This window comes from Rhinolophus hipposideros, assembly GCF_964194185.1.
Source record: "Rhinolophus hipposideros genome assembly, chromosome: 19".
Taxonomy (NCBI): Eukaryota; Metazoa; Chordata; class Mammalia; order Chiroptera; family Rhinolophidae; genus Rhinolophus; species Rhinolophus hipposideros.
The window spans coordinates 30,951,429-30,967,994 of record NC_138065.1 but is presented as its reverse complement, the minus strand read 5'-3'; the positions used below and the strand labels follow the sequence as shown (position 1 = coordinate 30,967,994).

The 16,566-nt window shown below is 36.9% G+C and overlaps 1 protein-coding gene across 2 annotated transcripts in view; it reads left to right on the top strand.

Annotated features, from left to right (window-relative positions):
* Nucleotides 1-16,021, top strand: part of ELK4 (ETS transcription factor ELK4) — a 17,957-nt gene extending 1,936 nt beyond the window's left edge. Inside the window, exons 2-6 of one of the 2 annotated variants that reach the window (XR_013991697.1) lie at nucleotides 2,703-2,918; nucleotides 3,981-4,856; nucleotides 6,869-6,985; nucleotides 8,362-8,532; nucleotides 11,592-16,021. Coding sequence is in view for 1 of the 2 variants with exons in the window: in XM_081025598.1 (XP_080881724.1) it covers nucleotides 2,712-2,918; nucleotides 3,981-4,856; nucleotides 6,869-6,985; nucleotides 8,362-8,460 (1,299 nt within the window). In the remaining variant the exon portion in view is untranslated. Of the gene's footprint in view, nucleotides 1-2,702; nucleotides 2,919-3,980; nucleotides 4,857-6,868; nucleotides 6,986-8,361 lie in introns of both variants that reach the window. The other variant, XM_081025598.1, reaches the window with a different exon arrangement.
* Nucleotides 16,022-16,566: the final 545 nt, after the last annotated feature.

Below are 16,566 nucleotides of genomic sequence, written 5' to 3'. Positions count from 1 at the left end.
CATCAGAAGAAAGCCTCTTTGGTAAACTCAAAAATGACAGGGAGCTTCCCCCCATCCCCAAGCTTGATGGATATAATGTAAACCACTATTTTAATACAGCTTAAAGCAAGGCTATGGAAACTATGATTTCTAGTTATTTAGCTATTTACTTAGTATTAAAGTAGCACTTTATCTTTGTAGGTTATCATTACTGAGTTTCTAATATGTAATACTTTACAAGTGGCTGGTGATGTGAATGCTTCTGTCCATCAAGGGGCGTGGTTTCCCTAATGAACAGAGTACATGACTGTGATGAAAGAGTTGGATTCGTGGCCTCAGCTTCTCCGTTAACTCTGTGGGATGTATCTCCCCCTTTCTATTCTTTATTATTTTCCCATCTCTACTTTTGGAGGACAGTACTTCTGTAGAACTGGCTTCAAAGTGATAACTGAGGATATTTGTAATGTTTGTTAGTTTGTTTTTAACATGTTGAGGTATAATTCACATACCATAACATTCACCTACTTAAAGTGTACAAGTAAGTGGTTTTAGCTTATTCAAAGAGTAGTGTAACTACCACATCTACATTTAGAATATTTTCCCCACCCCATTCATTACCAGTCACTCTCCATTCTTCGCCCCAATCCCTAAGCAACTACTGACACCTTTATACGTCTAATAGATTTGCCTATTCTGGACATTTCATATAAATGGAATCATACATCATCTGTGGCCTTTTGTGTCTGGCGTCTTTCACTTAGCATAGTGTTTTCAAGATTAGTCTATGTTTTAGCATGTTTCAGTACTTCATTCCTTTTTCTGGATGAATAATAACGCTGCACTGTATGGTTACACCACATTTTGCTTGTCCATTCATCTGTTGATGGACATTTGGGTGGTTTCTACTTTTTGGATATTACGAATAATGCTGCTGTGGACATTCCTGTACAAGTGTCTGTGTACACACATATTTTTGTTTCTCTTTTCATTTGCTTATTGGCAATTTGTGTATCTTCTTTGGAGATACGTTTTTTCAAATCCAAGATGTGTCTTTTCAAATTCTTTGCCTATTTTTTTTTTTTTTTTACCTATTTTTAAATTAAAAAAAATTTTTTTAATTGGGGAATATTGGGGAACAGTGTGTTTCTCCAGGGCCCATCAGTTCCAAGTCGTTGCCCTTCAGTCTAGTTGTGGAGGGCGCAGCTCAGCTCCAAGTCCAGTTGCTGTTTTCAATCTTAGTTGCAGGGGGCACAGCCCACCATCCTGTGCGGAAATTGAACCAGCAACCTTGTTGAGAGCTCGTGCTCTAACTAACTGAGCCATCCAGCTGCCTTTTAATTGTAAGAGTTCTTTAATTTACTTTTTTTGCTACAAGTCCCTTAAGATTTGAAAATATTTTTTTTTCCCAGTCTAAGGATTGTCTTCTCACTTGATGGTATTGTTTGCAGCACAGAAGTTTTGAATTTTGATGTAGCCCAATTAACCTGTTTTTGTAGTATTTTAATGGAATTGACTTATTATTTTCAAGTCCTGTTCTAATCCATTGAGATCTCATTGCTAGATTTTGAAAAAAGAAAGTTTTTTGTTTGTTTTTGTGTGGATATAGTTCAGTTATAGGCTTTTTAGGATGTGCTTATATGTATTTGGCCGGAGTTTCTGTACTAAGGAATTCTTCCTATTAAACAAGTTGTTCTGAAGTTTTACGGGGAAAATAACTTTGTGAGAGCATTTCCTCGCAGCTTCATTGCCTAAACCAGTGGTTATCAACTGGGATGATTTTGTCCCTCAGGAGAACATTTGGCAATGTCTGGAGACATTTTCGATTGTTGCACTTGGGCAGAAGGTGCTACTGGCACCTAGTAGGTACAGGCTAGGATGCTGTTAAACAAACTACAATGCACAGGACGGCCTCCAGGAACAAAGAATTAGATATGGCCCCAAATATCAGTAGTTGAGAAACTCTTGTCTGAACAAGGAGATTCTAAAACTTGGGATATTGAAGGATTTTTCAGTTCTTAGCTTGATAGTCAAATAAAGGTTTCTGTCAAATAAAAGGAGGATGTATGCAGATGGAATCCCTGTGGGCAGAATGGTGACAGAACTTGTAAATTAAATCGGAACATTTTGCCAAATTTTTAGTACTGCCAATTTATGTGTAAATTATGTTTATGATAATGGAAACTATTTGAAAGAGAAATACCAGTGGAGCAAAAATAGATTATTCCCTGCACCCCTGGGCCACACTGAGATACACATACACATCCTGGCAAATAAATCAACTGGGTTGATTAAGATAGATGCTGAAATAGTGGTCTCCTCAGAGAATATAACAATGAGTTTGTAAGATAAATTTAATAACAGTGATATTCTAGTAAATGGCGATCACCAGGCTGCTCACACAACTTATGGAACTAGCTTTATCTCCCAGCAAGACTTTTCTTAAGCAGTGTGGCATGATTGAGGGTTTGGACTCTGGATCCGATTGCCTGGGTTTAAATCTTAGCTCTACCATTTACTTGTGTGACCTTAGACAAATTACTTAACTCTTAGGAATTCGTTTTTTTGTATATAAAATGAGGCTGCAGTAGTGTCTGTCTTACAGGATTGGTGTTGGGGTGAAATGAAGTAATACATTTAGAGCACTTAAAACAGTGCCTGACAGAGTGTTCTAGAAGTGTTGGCTGTTAATATTATTGTATCTCGTATCTACATGCCTCTTTCAGCTCATTGCTATGGACAGTGCTATCACCCTGTGGCAGTTCCTCCTTCAGCTCCTGCAGGAGCCTCAGAACAAGCACATGATCTGCTGGACCTCTAACAATGGGGAGTTCAAGCTTTTGCAGGCAGAAGAGGTGGCTCGTCTCTGGGGAATTCGAAAGAACAAGCCTAATATGAATTATGACAAACTCAGCCGAGCCCTCAGATACTATTATGTAAAGGTAATGCACGTCTACCTCAGAACAAGAAGTGTTCCTTCTATTCAGTTATAGGTGCTAATGTCCTGGTTTAGTTATTTGACTTTTTAATTGAGGTAAAGTTAAAATATAACATTATATTAGTTCAGGCATACAACATAATGATTCAGTATTTGCTTAAATTATGCAATTGTCACTGTCCTGGTTTATTTTAATCCAATTTTTTTATAGCTTCAGCAGTTTGGAATTAGGATGAAAGATGGGAATATTCCAGCTATATTTCTGCAAACTCATATTCAGTACTCCATTCCCATTACACATATTTTATTCCAAATTGCAACTGTCTTTAAAGAAAAAGTGAGTATAAGGTTGGAATAAGGAGCAGGAAATATGAGATTCCTGAGGATAAATATGTATGTCATGACTTACTTTAGAAATTGTCACATGTATTTGTTTTTTAGCTTTACTTAATTTTTTACTTTAACCCAGGGAACACAAATTAATGCCTTAAAGCATACCTATTAATGCACAAAGCTGATTTCTTAATTTAAAAATTTTAATTTCTTTGGGCACTGAGGTAAAATAAATAGCTCAAATGGGTAGAATTGGAATGAGAAGTGGCGATCTTAATTTCTTTCACCTTTCAGTGGTTGATCTTACCAACTTTCCTGTGTGGAGACATGAAGTAAGCAACAAGTGGAATTTCTGAAGGAAGTAGGGACCTTAGTAGAAGCAGTGTTCTAAATTCCTTTTTGTTTACTCAGGATGTGTATGACTTGTACCTTTGGAATTAAGAGATTTCAGGTCAGCAATGTTTGACTTAGTACAGATATTTGGTTGAGAGTGTTAAGCAGTGAAAATCTTTCAGCTTTTATGTAATTAGTTCAATTACGAATAAGATATTTAAATGTTCTTAACTCATGTTCTATAATAGTAACTGTGAGTATGGCTAGATAATTTGGATGATTTTGAAGTTTAAAGTAAACTGCTTGTCAAACAGAGAACTTCGTTAGGTTAGCTTTTTCATGAGTTATGGGAGATAAGATTATAGCAAAGTGTAAGAATGCTTATTTTATTTATCTACAGAATATCATTAAAAAAGTGAATGGTCAGAAGTTTGTGTACAAGTTTGTCTCTTACCCAAAGATTCTGAACATGGATCCAATGACGGTGGGCAGGATTGAGGGAGACTGTGAGGCCTTAAACTTCGGGAAAGTCAGCAGCAGCTCCAGAGAGGTGGAGAATGGAGGGAAAGAGAAACCACCTCAGCCTGGTGCCAAGACCTCTAGCCGCAATGATTACATACACTCAGGCTTATATTCTTCATTTACTCTCAACTCTTTGAACTCTTCCAGTAGGAAGCATTTCAAATCTATAAAGATTGAGAATCCTGCTGAGAAATTAGCAGAGAAAAAATCTTCTAAGGAGCCAACACCTTCTGTCATCAAATTTGTAACAACACCTTCCAAAAAACCACCAGTTGAACCTGTTGCTGCCACCATTTCAACTGGCTCAAGTATTTCACCATCTTCAGAAGAAACTATTCAAGCACTGGAGTCTTTGGCTTCCCCGAAACCGCCTCCACTGGAAGCCCCCTCCTCTGCCTCCAATGTAACTCCCACTTTTACCGCTGTGCCTGTTTCGTCCATGTCCCCTTCCTTGAAGGAGGAGCCTCCTAGAACACCTTCACCACCGCTGAGTTCCAACCCAGACGTCAACACACACATCGATTCTGTGGCTTCTCAGCCAATGGAACTGCCAGAGAACTTGTCACTGGAGCCTAAGGACCAGGACTCGACTTTGCCAGAAAAGGACAAAACGAATAATTCATCAAGATCCAAGAAACCCAAAGGGTTAGAGCTGGCACCCACCCTCGTGATCACAGGCAGTGACCCGAGCCCACTGGGAATATTGAGCCCGTCTCTCCCTACAGCTTCTCTTACGCCAGCACTTTTTTCACAGGTAACTTTCTGTTGTTTGCATTTACTCACCTTTTAAACAAATCCAGAATTTATAACCTCAAGTTCTCATTCTGCTACTTAGGTTTGTCTTAGAAAGGTTATATGTGACCTTGTGAAAGTAATCCAGTTCTTCACCTCAGTTAGGATCACCAAAATAAAAGGTCTGGGGTTGCGTTAAAAAATTGTTCTGCAAGTCAATAAATATTTTGGTTTTTCCACTTCTAAAGAAAATATTCTCTCTCTCACTCTCTCTCTTTTTGGTCTTATAAAACTGGTTGATACCTTACTAAAAAAACAGTGATAATCTCAAGTGAGAAAGCATTTGATCCCGAGAACCTTAAGAAGAAGGAATGTTTGATGTTGGGTAACAATTTTTCTACAGTTACCTTATATTTCTTAACTTGCTTAAATATAACATTTAAACAGATTACTCACAAACCTTCTCTTTATTGAGGAAAAGATGTTTGTGACTCAGTTATCCATTATTTTTCTATACCTGAATTCAGATTGGTTTTTCTATGTGGGAAAGACCCTACAAGAGACAGGTTGGAAAATATTTTGAATTTTTTGTTTCTTTAGTTTTAATGAAGCATTTATTATAATACTAGTTGAACAAACCTTTATCTTTTTTTTTTTTTTAAGAGGATTGTTTATTGAAAGCAAAGAGTCAGAGCTCCCGAGCGGGAGGGGGTCCTGAATGGGGGTGCCCCGTGACTGAGGCAAAAGCTCTTCTTCTTATACCTTCCCTTGCCTGCTTGGGGAAGGGGAGCTGTTTAAAGAAAGGAGCTGTTTGAAGAAGGGAACTGGCACCTTCTAATGAAGTTCATCTACCAGGTTTGTCCCATCCTGAAGGAATTAGCAAAGTAACCCATTCTTAGCTATCAGATCTGTTCCATGTGTGAGGCCAAAAGGAATTTTATGATTAACTTCAAGGCATCGTTACATTTTGTCCTGGAGCAAAGGAGTGATTTCAAAACCTGGAGTTTTAGGTTATAGCTGTCTGTGTTTATTCCATCAGGCTCCTCCCTGTTTATCTAGGGACACGCTAGCTAACGTGTCTCAATCCCCCCTCTGAAGACGAGACCCTGACTGCTGTTAGGGGACAGGGGCGACGACTGCTCTGGCTACTGCAGGCTGAGGAGGGGCGTAGTAGAGAGGGACCAGCAGCTAGGGCTTGTCCAGAGGTCTATCTAAGGGTCCTGGTAGGTGAACAAGTCCAGCTGAGCCTGTTGTCTTGTAGGCCAGTAGATAATCTGTAAGCTGAGACGCATGGTAGGCGACAGCATGAGGTAATATCTACAATAATGAATAAAAGAGAAACGAGAAAAGCTGCCTTAAGTCCTGTTAAACTGGGAAGCTAGGAAGTAAGGCAGGAAAAATCTAGGCTGAAGAATCTTGTTTGTAGTTTAATATTGGAAATTATATTATGAATTTGTTGAACTTTAGCTTTAATTAACTGAATTATCAGAGAGATTGAAACAGCATAACCCTTTAATCTTTTTACATCCTTGATTGTGTTTGAGAAGTAGATAATCTATGGCAGCTCTGTTTGAGAACTGTTTCTCTGACCCATCCTAAATCTTGTCTCATGAACAACCTTTATCTTAAGTTTTTAAAATAATTTGAGTTTTTCCTCATAAAATTTCAGACTTGGAGAGATTTGGAGTGGAGAATAGGACAATATTTGGGTCAGGTCATTTTTTTTGCTTTTCTGTTTCCGAATCCCGAGATACAAACTGTTTTCTGTTCTCCACGATGAATCTTTCCACAAAGTGATGGCTGATACTACCAACTACCTGGGTTCAAGGAGCTGATTTTCCCGATTTCCCAACCAACTTTTCTCGGTATTTGGGAACGGAAAAGTGAAAAAAATTCCCAAGAACGGGCGGGAATTCTCTCCTGGAAACCCTTGTAATAATACACAAATAGTCAGGGCTATTTGTGTATTATTACAAGGAGAAAACAGAATCCTGATGTGTCATTTAGTGAATGTTTTTGCTTTGTGTATTGCAGACGCCCATCTTACTGACTCCGAGCCCTTTGCTCTCCAGTATCCACTTCTGGAGCACTCTGAGCCCTGTTGCTCCCCTCAGTCCGGCCAGACTGCAAGGTGCTAACACGCTTTTCCAGGTACATGACATAACAGCCTGTCTTTTGTAAGAGGGACATGGTAAATGAAGAAAGAAGCAAAAAGGCAATGTCCTACTCTTATTATAAAACTTCTGTTTAATACTCTTTCGTTTTGTTTTTGAATTTCTAAGTATTAATTTCCTAACCAGCAGACAGCTCAGATAAATATTCACAGCAGTTTCCTTTTCATTGTTGACATGCATTGGAGTTAAACCAAGAATTGTTCGATATCATAGTAGATTTTGATCCCACCCAATTATTTGTCTTTTTAAACTTGAGGAATCCTTTTTTTAGGAAAAAAATATACACGTTTCTGTTTATACAAACATATACGTGTGTGTATACATGTATAGAAACAGATTTCTGCACATAGGTTTCCCCTTTTTACTGGGGATTAAAAAAAATAGAGAAAACTCTTGAGAATAGTGTGTTATATACTCCCATTTTCCCCTCATTCAGAATCGATATTTATCAACATTTTAAATACATATTTTAAAAAATGAATATTGTATCATGTCTTAACCAAGAACTTAGGAAACGTCTTACAGCTTTTAACTTATTTTTAAAATAACAGCTTTTAACAATTATTTTGCCCCAGACATCTAGACTTTATAACTTGTAGACTTTCTTATGGTTGATTCATTCACTTAGGAGTAACTCCCTGGAAGATTTCCTTACATTTTTGTAATTTAATTTTTCATTTGTTCTTTTGGAAATAAAATGGTAAGGAAAAGAAGAAAATTAATAATCTTTCTACTTCTGCATATTTTTTTTGCAACATTTTCCATATTTCATTTTTACGTTTTTCTTGGCCTCTCGCAACCGATAATTAAGTTCCAGAATGATCTGAGACTGTAAGCAATGTCTTAGTGTCCAGGTAGCTTCAGCCTGGACTCTTCCTATGGAATTGGTCTCCGAATCCATGATGGGGAACCCTTTTCTGGGATGCACACCCTGTAACTGTTTGTACCAGTTATAAGGTTAATGGACGGGTATCTCTCTCTGGACCTTTCTGGATCTCTTTGACAGTCTGATTTTCTTTATAATTGAGTATACTCTAGTGCATGTTGTCATTTACTGAACTTTCTAAAACCTTAATTTGAAGTTAAATGTAATCCTGTGTACGTTAGGATTTAAGGAAAGGTATAGGCTTCTTCTTCACATTCCATCAAAGTAGGCTGGAAAATGTTAATATTTAACATTCTTTAAAGTTTTTGTTATGACATCATATTCTTTCACGATAAACAGTTACTGTCTTTGTCCTGTGAGCCACTGCACACAGCTGTCATGTTCTGCCTCGGGGAATGTAGTAGGGACAGAAAGGGAACATTTGGTTTGAGTAAAAGGATAATAATATGTTTTATTTCCTTTCTCAGTTTCCTTCTGTTCTGAACAGTCATGGGCCATTCACTTTGTCTGGCCTGGATGGACCTTCTACCCCTGGCCCATTTCCCCCAGATCTACAAAAAACATAACCTATGTACTTGTGGAATGAAAGAACCAAGGAATAAAGAAACAGCAAGACACTCAACGTGATCACATTTGAAGTGAGCAATTGATAGTTCTACAATGCTGATAATAGACTTTTGTGATTTTTGCCATTCCCCATTGAATGCCTTTTTAGGATTCTCTTTGACTAAGACTCAAATTGGACTGTGTATAAAAATGCCTTAATTGGAGTCCAAACTCCACCTCCGTTTCTTTTTAAAAAAGTATTTTGAGCTTTGTGTTAAAGTAATTTTTGGTGGGTTTTAGCAGTTAGCTGTGCTTTGCAAGAGCAATTAAGAACAAAGTTACTCCTTCTGCCTTATTGGGATCCTTTAGCCAGAAAAATATGCTTTGAGTATATTATTTAAAGAAATATTAGTTAAATGAAATTGGCCATATCTTTGGGACTAAGTGTACTCTTTTGAATAACTAAAAGTGAGCTGTGCATAAGCAATAGAGGAAAAAAGACTCATTCCTATTCACATAAAAGAAGACTGAGTAGTACTGTTGGGGAGATTCTGTTTTGCTGTGAATTCTAACATATGTAAGCAACCGTGCAAAAAGGCATCTTATTTACGTTTATTGAGGATTGGTCTCTCAGCCCTATGTATGATCTTATCTAAACCTGTCAACAGAGCATGGAGCTGGGCTATTTTAACGTTGGAAGATGTTTAAACCTGGGGTTTAACACAGTGTTTGGACCAGCCAGAGAGAATATGGGACCCCATATCTAGTACAGAAATGTTGGCTACTCTCTCCGTGGTATGATTATATACCCATGGAATATGATGGCATGGTAAATGATGGCTTTTAGGAGGATGAACCTGGGTATTGAAATTTGAGGTATCTCTGAAAGATTTGATTGAATAACTTGAAACAAAATGTGGGGCTTTTCTCAGTTAGAAGATACTGTGTTTCCCCGAAAATAAGACCTAGCCAGACCGTCAGCTGTAATGCATCTTTTACTCCAAAAAGTGAGTATAATAAAGTGAGTATAATACTCACTTTAAATGTGTTTATATACAGTGTGGAGAAGCTGTAGTGTAAGACATCTGTGCTAGGTCAGTAATAGCAGAGGGACACAATTCAGGGAGCTGCCTTTGAACTTGTAGTGTTGGAGACCTGTTACTGCTTCATCTGTGGTTCTCAGCTGAAAGGTCTGTTCCTGAGATGTGCAATAGTGTTGAAAGGTGTTCAGTAGTGATGCGGAACAGACTTACTGGACTTTTTTTCCATATTGAACCGTTTAGTTTGCATGCTTTTTGAAATTAGATGTCTCAGCAGCACTTTGGAATAGTTTTATTAGGTTAATTAACATTTTGTATATTAAATAAGTAAATATTGATGGCTTGATTTAATTAGATACTTAAAATTTTGAAAGCACAAAACTTTTATTTTTTGGAATTAAAGGAGACAAAGCCATTGGTTTGTTTTCCCAGATGGTATCATTGATAATTAACTGCCTCAGCACAGGGGAGCCTGGGAAGCAAGGATACCACTAAAACTCAGTCAAAGCAACTTCACAGGAATGAGTTTTAGTGAATCTGTCTATAAACCGATCCTGGAAGCCTCTGAGAGGTGTGGGCCATAGCGAGGTGATGATCTGCTTTCTCTTTGAACTCAATTAACCTTGGGAAGAGAGAGCGAGCGAGCGAGAGAGAGAGAGAGAGAGAGAGAGAGAGAGAGAGTGTGTGTGTATGTGTGTGTGTGTGTCCTTTTTAAAATGAAAGTTTACAACCTTAGCTCAACTGTATGAGACAGACCGTTCTTTTTGTAAACTACCTCCTTCCTGGAAAAGTCTCAGTTTTATACTTTTTGAATATCTACAGAGTTCTTAACATCCAAAAGTGATATACCACTTAAGATCAGTATTCACTGGAGAGACTTATATTTAATAGTGATAGCTGGTATCCATCACTAGTCATTTTGCCAGGTGGGCAAAAGTAGCCCAAGAAAGGGGAGCAGGTTGAATGAGTTTTTGAAACATCTGCTGAGATTATTTTAGCTTTCCATCTACTGTGGTCTATATCTACTTAGTCTTATGCTGGAAAATGTTTTAACTACCAGGCTCTCTGAAGGGGAAAAAGACCCTTACGGCGTGGCATTTGCTGATTTCCATAATGTAAATTACTTCCCCATTGCTGGTTTTAAGCCACCCCTTTGGAGTTGAGAAGGGATGCACACAGTTGGCACACAGCTGCACCCTCAGTCATCAGACCACTGCATTTATTCCACCCTCGCGTGGATTGCCACATAATTTCTAAAATAATGGTTTTCTTGTTCATATGCTGATTTTTAAAATACAAAATTAAAATCATACAGCTGACTTCAGTAATCTCTTTTTTTCCTGGTTTGTCACAGCTTTTGTGATGTTACAATTCCTCATGACATTTTGTGTGTTCAAACAAAGGTGGAAATTTCCATTGATTTAAAAAGTTTATACATAAGAAAGAATCCAGAAAACCCTCACTCAACCCTAAGCTTCTTAGAGTTAAAATGTAGATTTAATTTTTGCACATTTTGATGGTTAAAAAATACATGTACATTTTCTTCAAATTTTGATGGGGAAAGAAAGCCTGTGAACCGAAGAATTTCTTGAAGATTTCCGTGTCATATTAGAGATCAAAAAGACAGGACTGACTGTTGAATCTATTTACCTGGCACAATTTCTAGTTTTCTCCATGCTCTGTATCACTTAGGCTTAGAGGGGAAAGTAAATCAGAGGCTCGGAATTCTGGAGTTGTAACTGCAGGCTGTTGTTAGTATCCCTTCGTTTCCGTTCACACCTGGCATTGCATGATGATGTCCAGTCTAATGACACTGTTTCATCCTGGTCACAGAACCTGTGTTATGATTCTAAAGTTCTAAAAGGCAGTTCTGGATGTTTCTAGTGAGTGTAAGCACATTAGAGGCATTCACTGGCATTTCAGAAAAGTGTCTCCAGCCTTTTCAAACACACACTTGATCAGTAAAAATTTTTTAATACAAATCCCCTGTTTGCAAATTCGTATGTATGTTAATATGTACATTAATAAGACATACAGAAAAATAGAAATAGGATGGCATAAAAAGTAAATCTTGAGTAGAAGTTTTAACATTTTCTTCCTGCACCCAATAGGTTGTCTCTTGCACTGTCTGGCACCACGCACTCTGCCTTTAAAGACTGCTGACTCAAGATAATGTTTCTCAACCTAATCTTGGGGAAAAAAATGTGGATGCTTTTGTTGTGACCTATGGAGAAATCCTGCACATATTTGATCTGATTTTCGTGTAAATTCTCTAGAAGAGATTTGGAATTTTTCAGGAGAGCTTGTCATTAACTTTCTGAAATTTCATATTTTTCGTAAGTTGCCAAGTCATCCATTACCAAATGTTTTCCAGAGCTTCATGCATATTGTTTTTGACAGCCTGTTGGCTCTTTCCTCTTCATATTATAGGTTTGACTTCATAATGTACTTTAGTCTGCTTACAGACTTCTTTGGGCCTTAACTAATGTTATATGTTACCAGCAAATTCAGAATTACTTCAAGTTGCTTTATGTTAAAATACATAATAACCTCCATTTTCTTGCTGCATTAGTAAGTTTTTTATTTTTATATTCGTAACATTTCAGCATCTGAAGAAACGCTTTTCTTTGATGGATCTGTTCTGTTTATCACTTCATTTACTATATATATTTTATTTATCCATGCCAGAAATCTAGAATTGTGCTGAGGTGTATAAATGAGTATGGAGACAAGTGCAGATCTCTTTGTGCAGAAACCTGGAGCTCTGAAGAATTACCAAACCAACAGGAAAGTTCAAAAGATTACTCATGATGTATGTTATGAGGGTATGACAGAATATATTACTGCTAAAAAGAAATTGGGAAGTGAATTGTTTAGTCCACAGTAGTGCTGTGGAGGTCCACTATAGTTGTATTTCTTTAACAGGTACCCTGACCAGAGAATGGGTTCTATAGAAAGTGTTTTGTTAATTACCTTCTTGGTTTTGGGTCAACAAGTAAATGTTCTGTTACTGTTTTTCATGCTGTCGGCATAGCTTGAAACAAGGTGCTCTGTTATTCCTCTTAGGTCATCAGAACTGCTTACTGAAGTCCATGTTTTACTCTTAGAATCTAGAATTCTCGTGGGTGGTAGTGTATTGAGCAAGAAAAGAAGGCGGTTTGATTTCATTTCTCGTATTTGGTGGAACCAGTTAGCATAAGTCATGTTTTGACCTGTAAACAGCAAATCTGAAAGGCGAGTTGTTGATGTAGTATAAATGTTCCATTTGAAACTGCCAGTTTCTTCAAGCTACTTTTCTGGGGCGGGGGGGGGGGGGATTGTGATAGATTGACAGCCTGCCAGAAAATAGCAATTGGTAGGGTGCTGCCATTCACACTTAGCCATTGTGAAAGATGGAAATCCGAGTGGTTCGAGTAAGAGGGCAAATGTTGGCTTTAAGCTTTCTACAGAACTAGGAAATTGAAGCTGTTGTTAACATTATTTAAAATGAAACCTTTAACAGGAAAATTCATGAGGGATACAGTCAAACGTAATAAATCTCTTGAACTCCAATCTTTTGAGTATAATACACATCAATAAGCTTTATAAGGTTTAAATTTTTTTTTTTAATTTTATTGGCAAATATTGGGGAACAGGGTGTTTCTCCAGGGCCCATCAGCTCCAAGTCAAGTCGTCCTTCAATGTAATTGTGAGGGCGCAGCTCAGCTCCAAGTGCAGTTGCCGTTTTCAATCTTAGTTGCAGGGGGCACAGCCCACCATCCCATGTGGAAATTGAACCAGCAACCAACCAACTGAGCCATCCGGCTGCCCTATAAGGTTTAAATTTTTCTTTTTAAATATTTAATTGGAAGACTAGAGCATTTCTTTCCAAGTCATTCTGATTTATTGGCTGAGTATATGTATGTGTGTGTGTGTGTGTGTGTATGTGTGTGTAAATAAATTTGTTTTTCAGAGGGAACATATATTATTCATCCTCTAGGATGACTCCTGGACTATTTTATACTAAAAAAAAAAAAAAGTTGGCTGCACTTTGCAATTGCCACTTTTTAAAAATTAATGCTTTGCACATTTCAGTTTTTTAAAATAGTTGGAATGATAAGCCTTAAAGACTAATTGCTTGCCAACATTTAGAACTACAATGCTCTATGTGACATATGCTAAACAAAGTCATCTTAAACTGCTCTCTTACATTCATGTATTATTGAGGAAATAAGGGTGTTGTTTCTTAAAATTTCTACATTTGCTTTTGTGTAAAAACCCTTACTATGTTGGATTCTAAGTTTCTCACCAGTTAATACTAGAAGTAGTATTTCTGAAATACAGGTTTGACCATGGATCGATATAATAATGGAGGAATTCTGGCATTGTAGCCTAATTTACCCTTTTAAACTGTACATAATTAGCATTAGCAGAAACCTCAGAGTATCTTGGGCCAAATGTTCTTCTCAACTTTGCTTTGTTTCCCATCTCATAAGGGCCAATTCTGGTTCTTGGCCCTTCCAAGGATTATGAGCCATGCTAGGACAGGCCTGGGATCTTCTGGATGGGGTGGAGGAGGGTACCCTGTGGCTGGGCCAGTTCTAGCTGATGGAATCATTTAAGTATGCCTCGAGTTCAGGGGTGGGAATGCCATATATTGGTATTAAATCACTTGGCACTTTTTGGGGCACCATTCTTAGCACTGTTTTGTTTTTAATAACTGGAAGCACTTAATGATTTTTTTTTTTTCAGTTTCAACTTATGGACATTGAGGGTCAGGGAAGTAAAGTTTATTTCTCATTTATGTTTTCTGGAACTTAAGACTGTTTGGAGAAGCGGTAAATGAGCCCTTCTAGGCTCTGTAAGGTATGCTCTATAAGGCTAGGATGTTTTAAAATAATTTACAAGTTTTTAATATTCTGCTTCACAGAAATTACGACTTTTTAATGATTTGCAATTGATGGATTACACTCAACTCTGTAAACTATCTAATTTTAAGTTTTCTGTTTAATCATTGTCGCTTATTTTCTGTTATGTAGGGGACACAGGCCCTTCTAAGACATTTCCGATTTTTTGGTTTTGAGGGCAGTATTACCAATGGCCTTTATATGTACATTACACTCATTGCTTATGTGATAAAGTAGCATATTTGATGAACTTCTCTGCTCAGTATCAGTGAAAGATGCATACATGTAAAGATAGAAATCAGCATGATTAATTTTTGATTACTCGAGGCCTATTTATTTGGTTTGGCCATGCAGTCTTCTTTAATCACAGTCATGTAGGGTTTCTTCACTTTTGCCTTCTAGCAGTTTCATTTATCTTTGTGGGTAGGAAAGATTAGATGTGAAACTCAGCCCAGTCATTTTGCTACCGGTTAGCTTTGGTTTGAGGCAAATAAAATTTTTGGCTAAAATTCATTTTTTAGAATTATGCCCTCTATTCACTAAATAATCAAGTTGGCTAAAAATAAAAAGTGTATAACTTGAATTTTGAAGAACAAACCAATACTTTTCTGAGCCTTACTGGATCTTCAAGTGTGGCTATGACTTGGAAACTGAATGATGTTAAATAATAAACTTTTTATTTTCATCCACCCAACTGCTGTTGTGTTAAGACAGGAGAGGTATTATTTTACGTCAGTGTCTTAGTTTGGGATATGTGATAATAAGAACTTGTCACGTTCCTTAAGCCTAGATCAATTCAACTGAGAAGACAGTTACTTCATTTTTTCATTTTCTCCCTTGTTTATTTTATTGAAAGCTATCTCTCGGAATGTCCGGTATCCACCACTTTTGTATAAATACTTCTATATAAAATGCAAGTGCATACCTACCCAAAAGAATGAATAACTGTTAAAGTGTCATTAATAACTTGTAATTTAATAACAGTGTAATTTACATTAGGGAGACTTTCAGAGTATTAAAATCACTTTTTTTCTTCCTTTTCCTAAAAAAAGCAATTAAAATGATGTAAACATTTTATGATGCTAACAATTAAAATGATGCTAACATTTACTAAAATCACATTAATTGTTGATGCAACTGAGAGTAACTGCCATATCTTCTAGCTAAGCGGTCTGATTTAACCTGTTGGGAAACAAAGGGATATTGTTTGAAGGTTGAGGGTGACTTTAGCTAGACTCTTGAATTCTCTTATATTCGGCAAAGAAACTTTACAGCGAGTTTAGACAGCACTTTGAGGGCTTTAAAATACACCACTTTTCAGAGAAAAAAAAATGTAGTTGATCCTCAGTGCATCCACAGACATGGGTAAGGGGTTGTTCTGAATAACCAGTCAGGTGATCATTTTTTCTGTTGCTTCTAGTTTTATGCAAAAATGTTAAATTCTGTAATGGTGATATGCATCTTATTAGAAAGATGATACATTTAAAAAAACTCTTCTGTAAGAACTGACAGGAATTTGTACAATGGCAAGCTGGCTTCAAGAAAGCACTGTAGCAAATTTACTAAAGTCCAAAAATTACATAGATGTATTAATAGATATATGTGCAACTAGATAACAGTCAACAATTGTATTTTTTTAAATAAATATTTTTAACAAAATGACTTTGAATCAATTATTGATTTCTCTCCTCTCACATCTATTGAGATAGTCCTTGTGTATTATATTTTCATCCATGCTAAATGTGGGTAAGGAAAGAGTTCCGTTTTCCCAATGGTTATCATTAAAACCTGTCCTTAAACTATTTGATATGTATCTACATCAAAATATTTATAGCCCGAGTTGGGATAGGTAGTGAAAAGGGGAGGCTGTAAAATGATTATTGCTATTAAAAGGAATGAAAAGAGAACTGACTGGCTAGAAAAAGTATTCGCCATGTGAAATTTCTTTTTATTTTACTTTTAAAATTCATATTTTTAAAAAGTTTTTAAAAATTTAATTAGATTTCTTCATTCTAGCCTTTGTACAAAGCAACTTTTGCTTATTTCTGCTCTAGGCCCCGCTTCATGTAATTTTTGAGATAAGAACCTAGAGACTTCACTTGATTTAGCAAATGAAATTAGGCCTTTTCAGAACTGAGTTGATATATGGGGCAGGGGAAGTGGGGTTAATAAGTAGCAAAATCACATCAGAGAGGTCTGT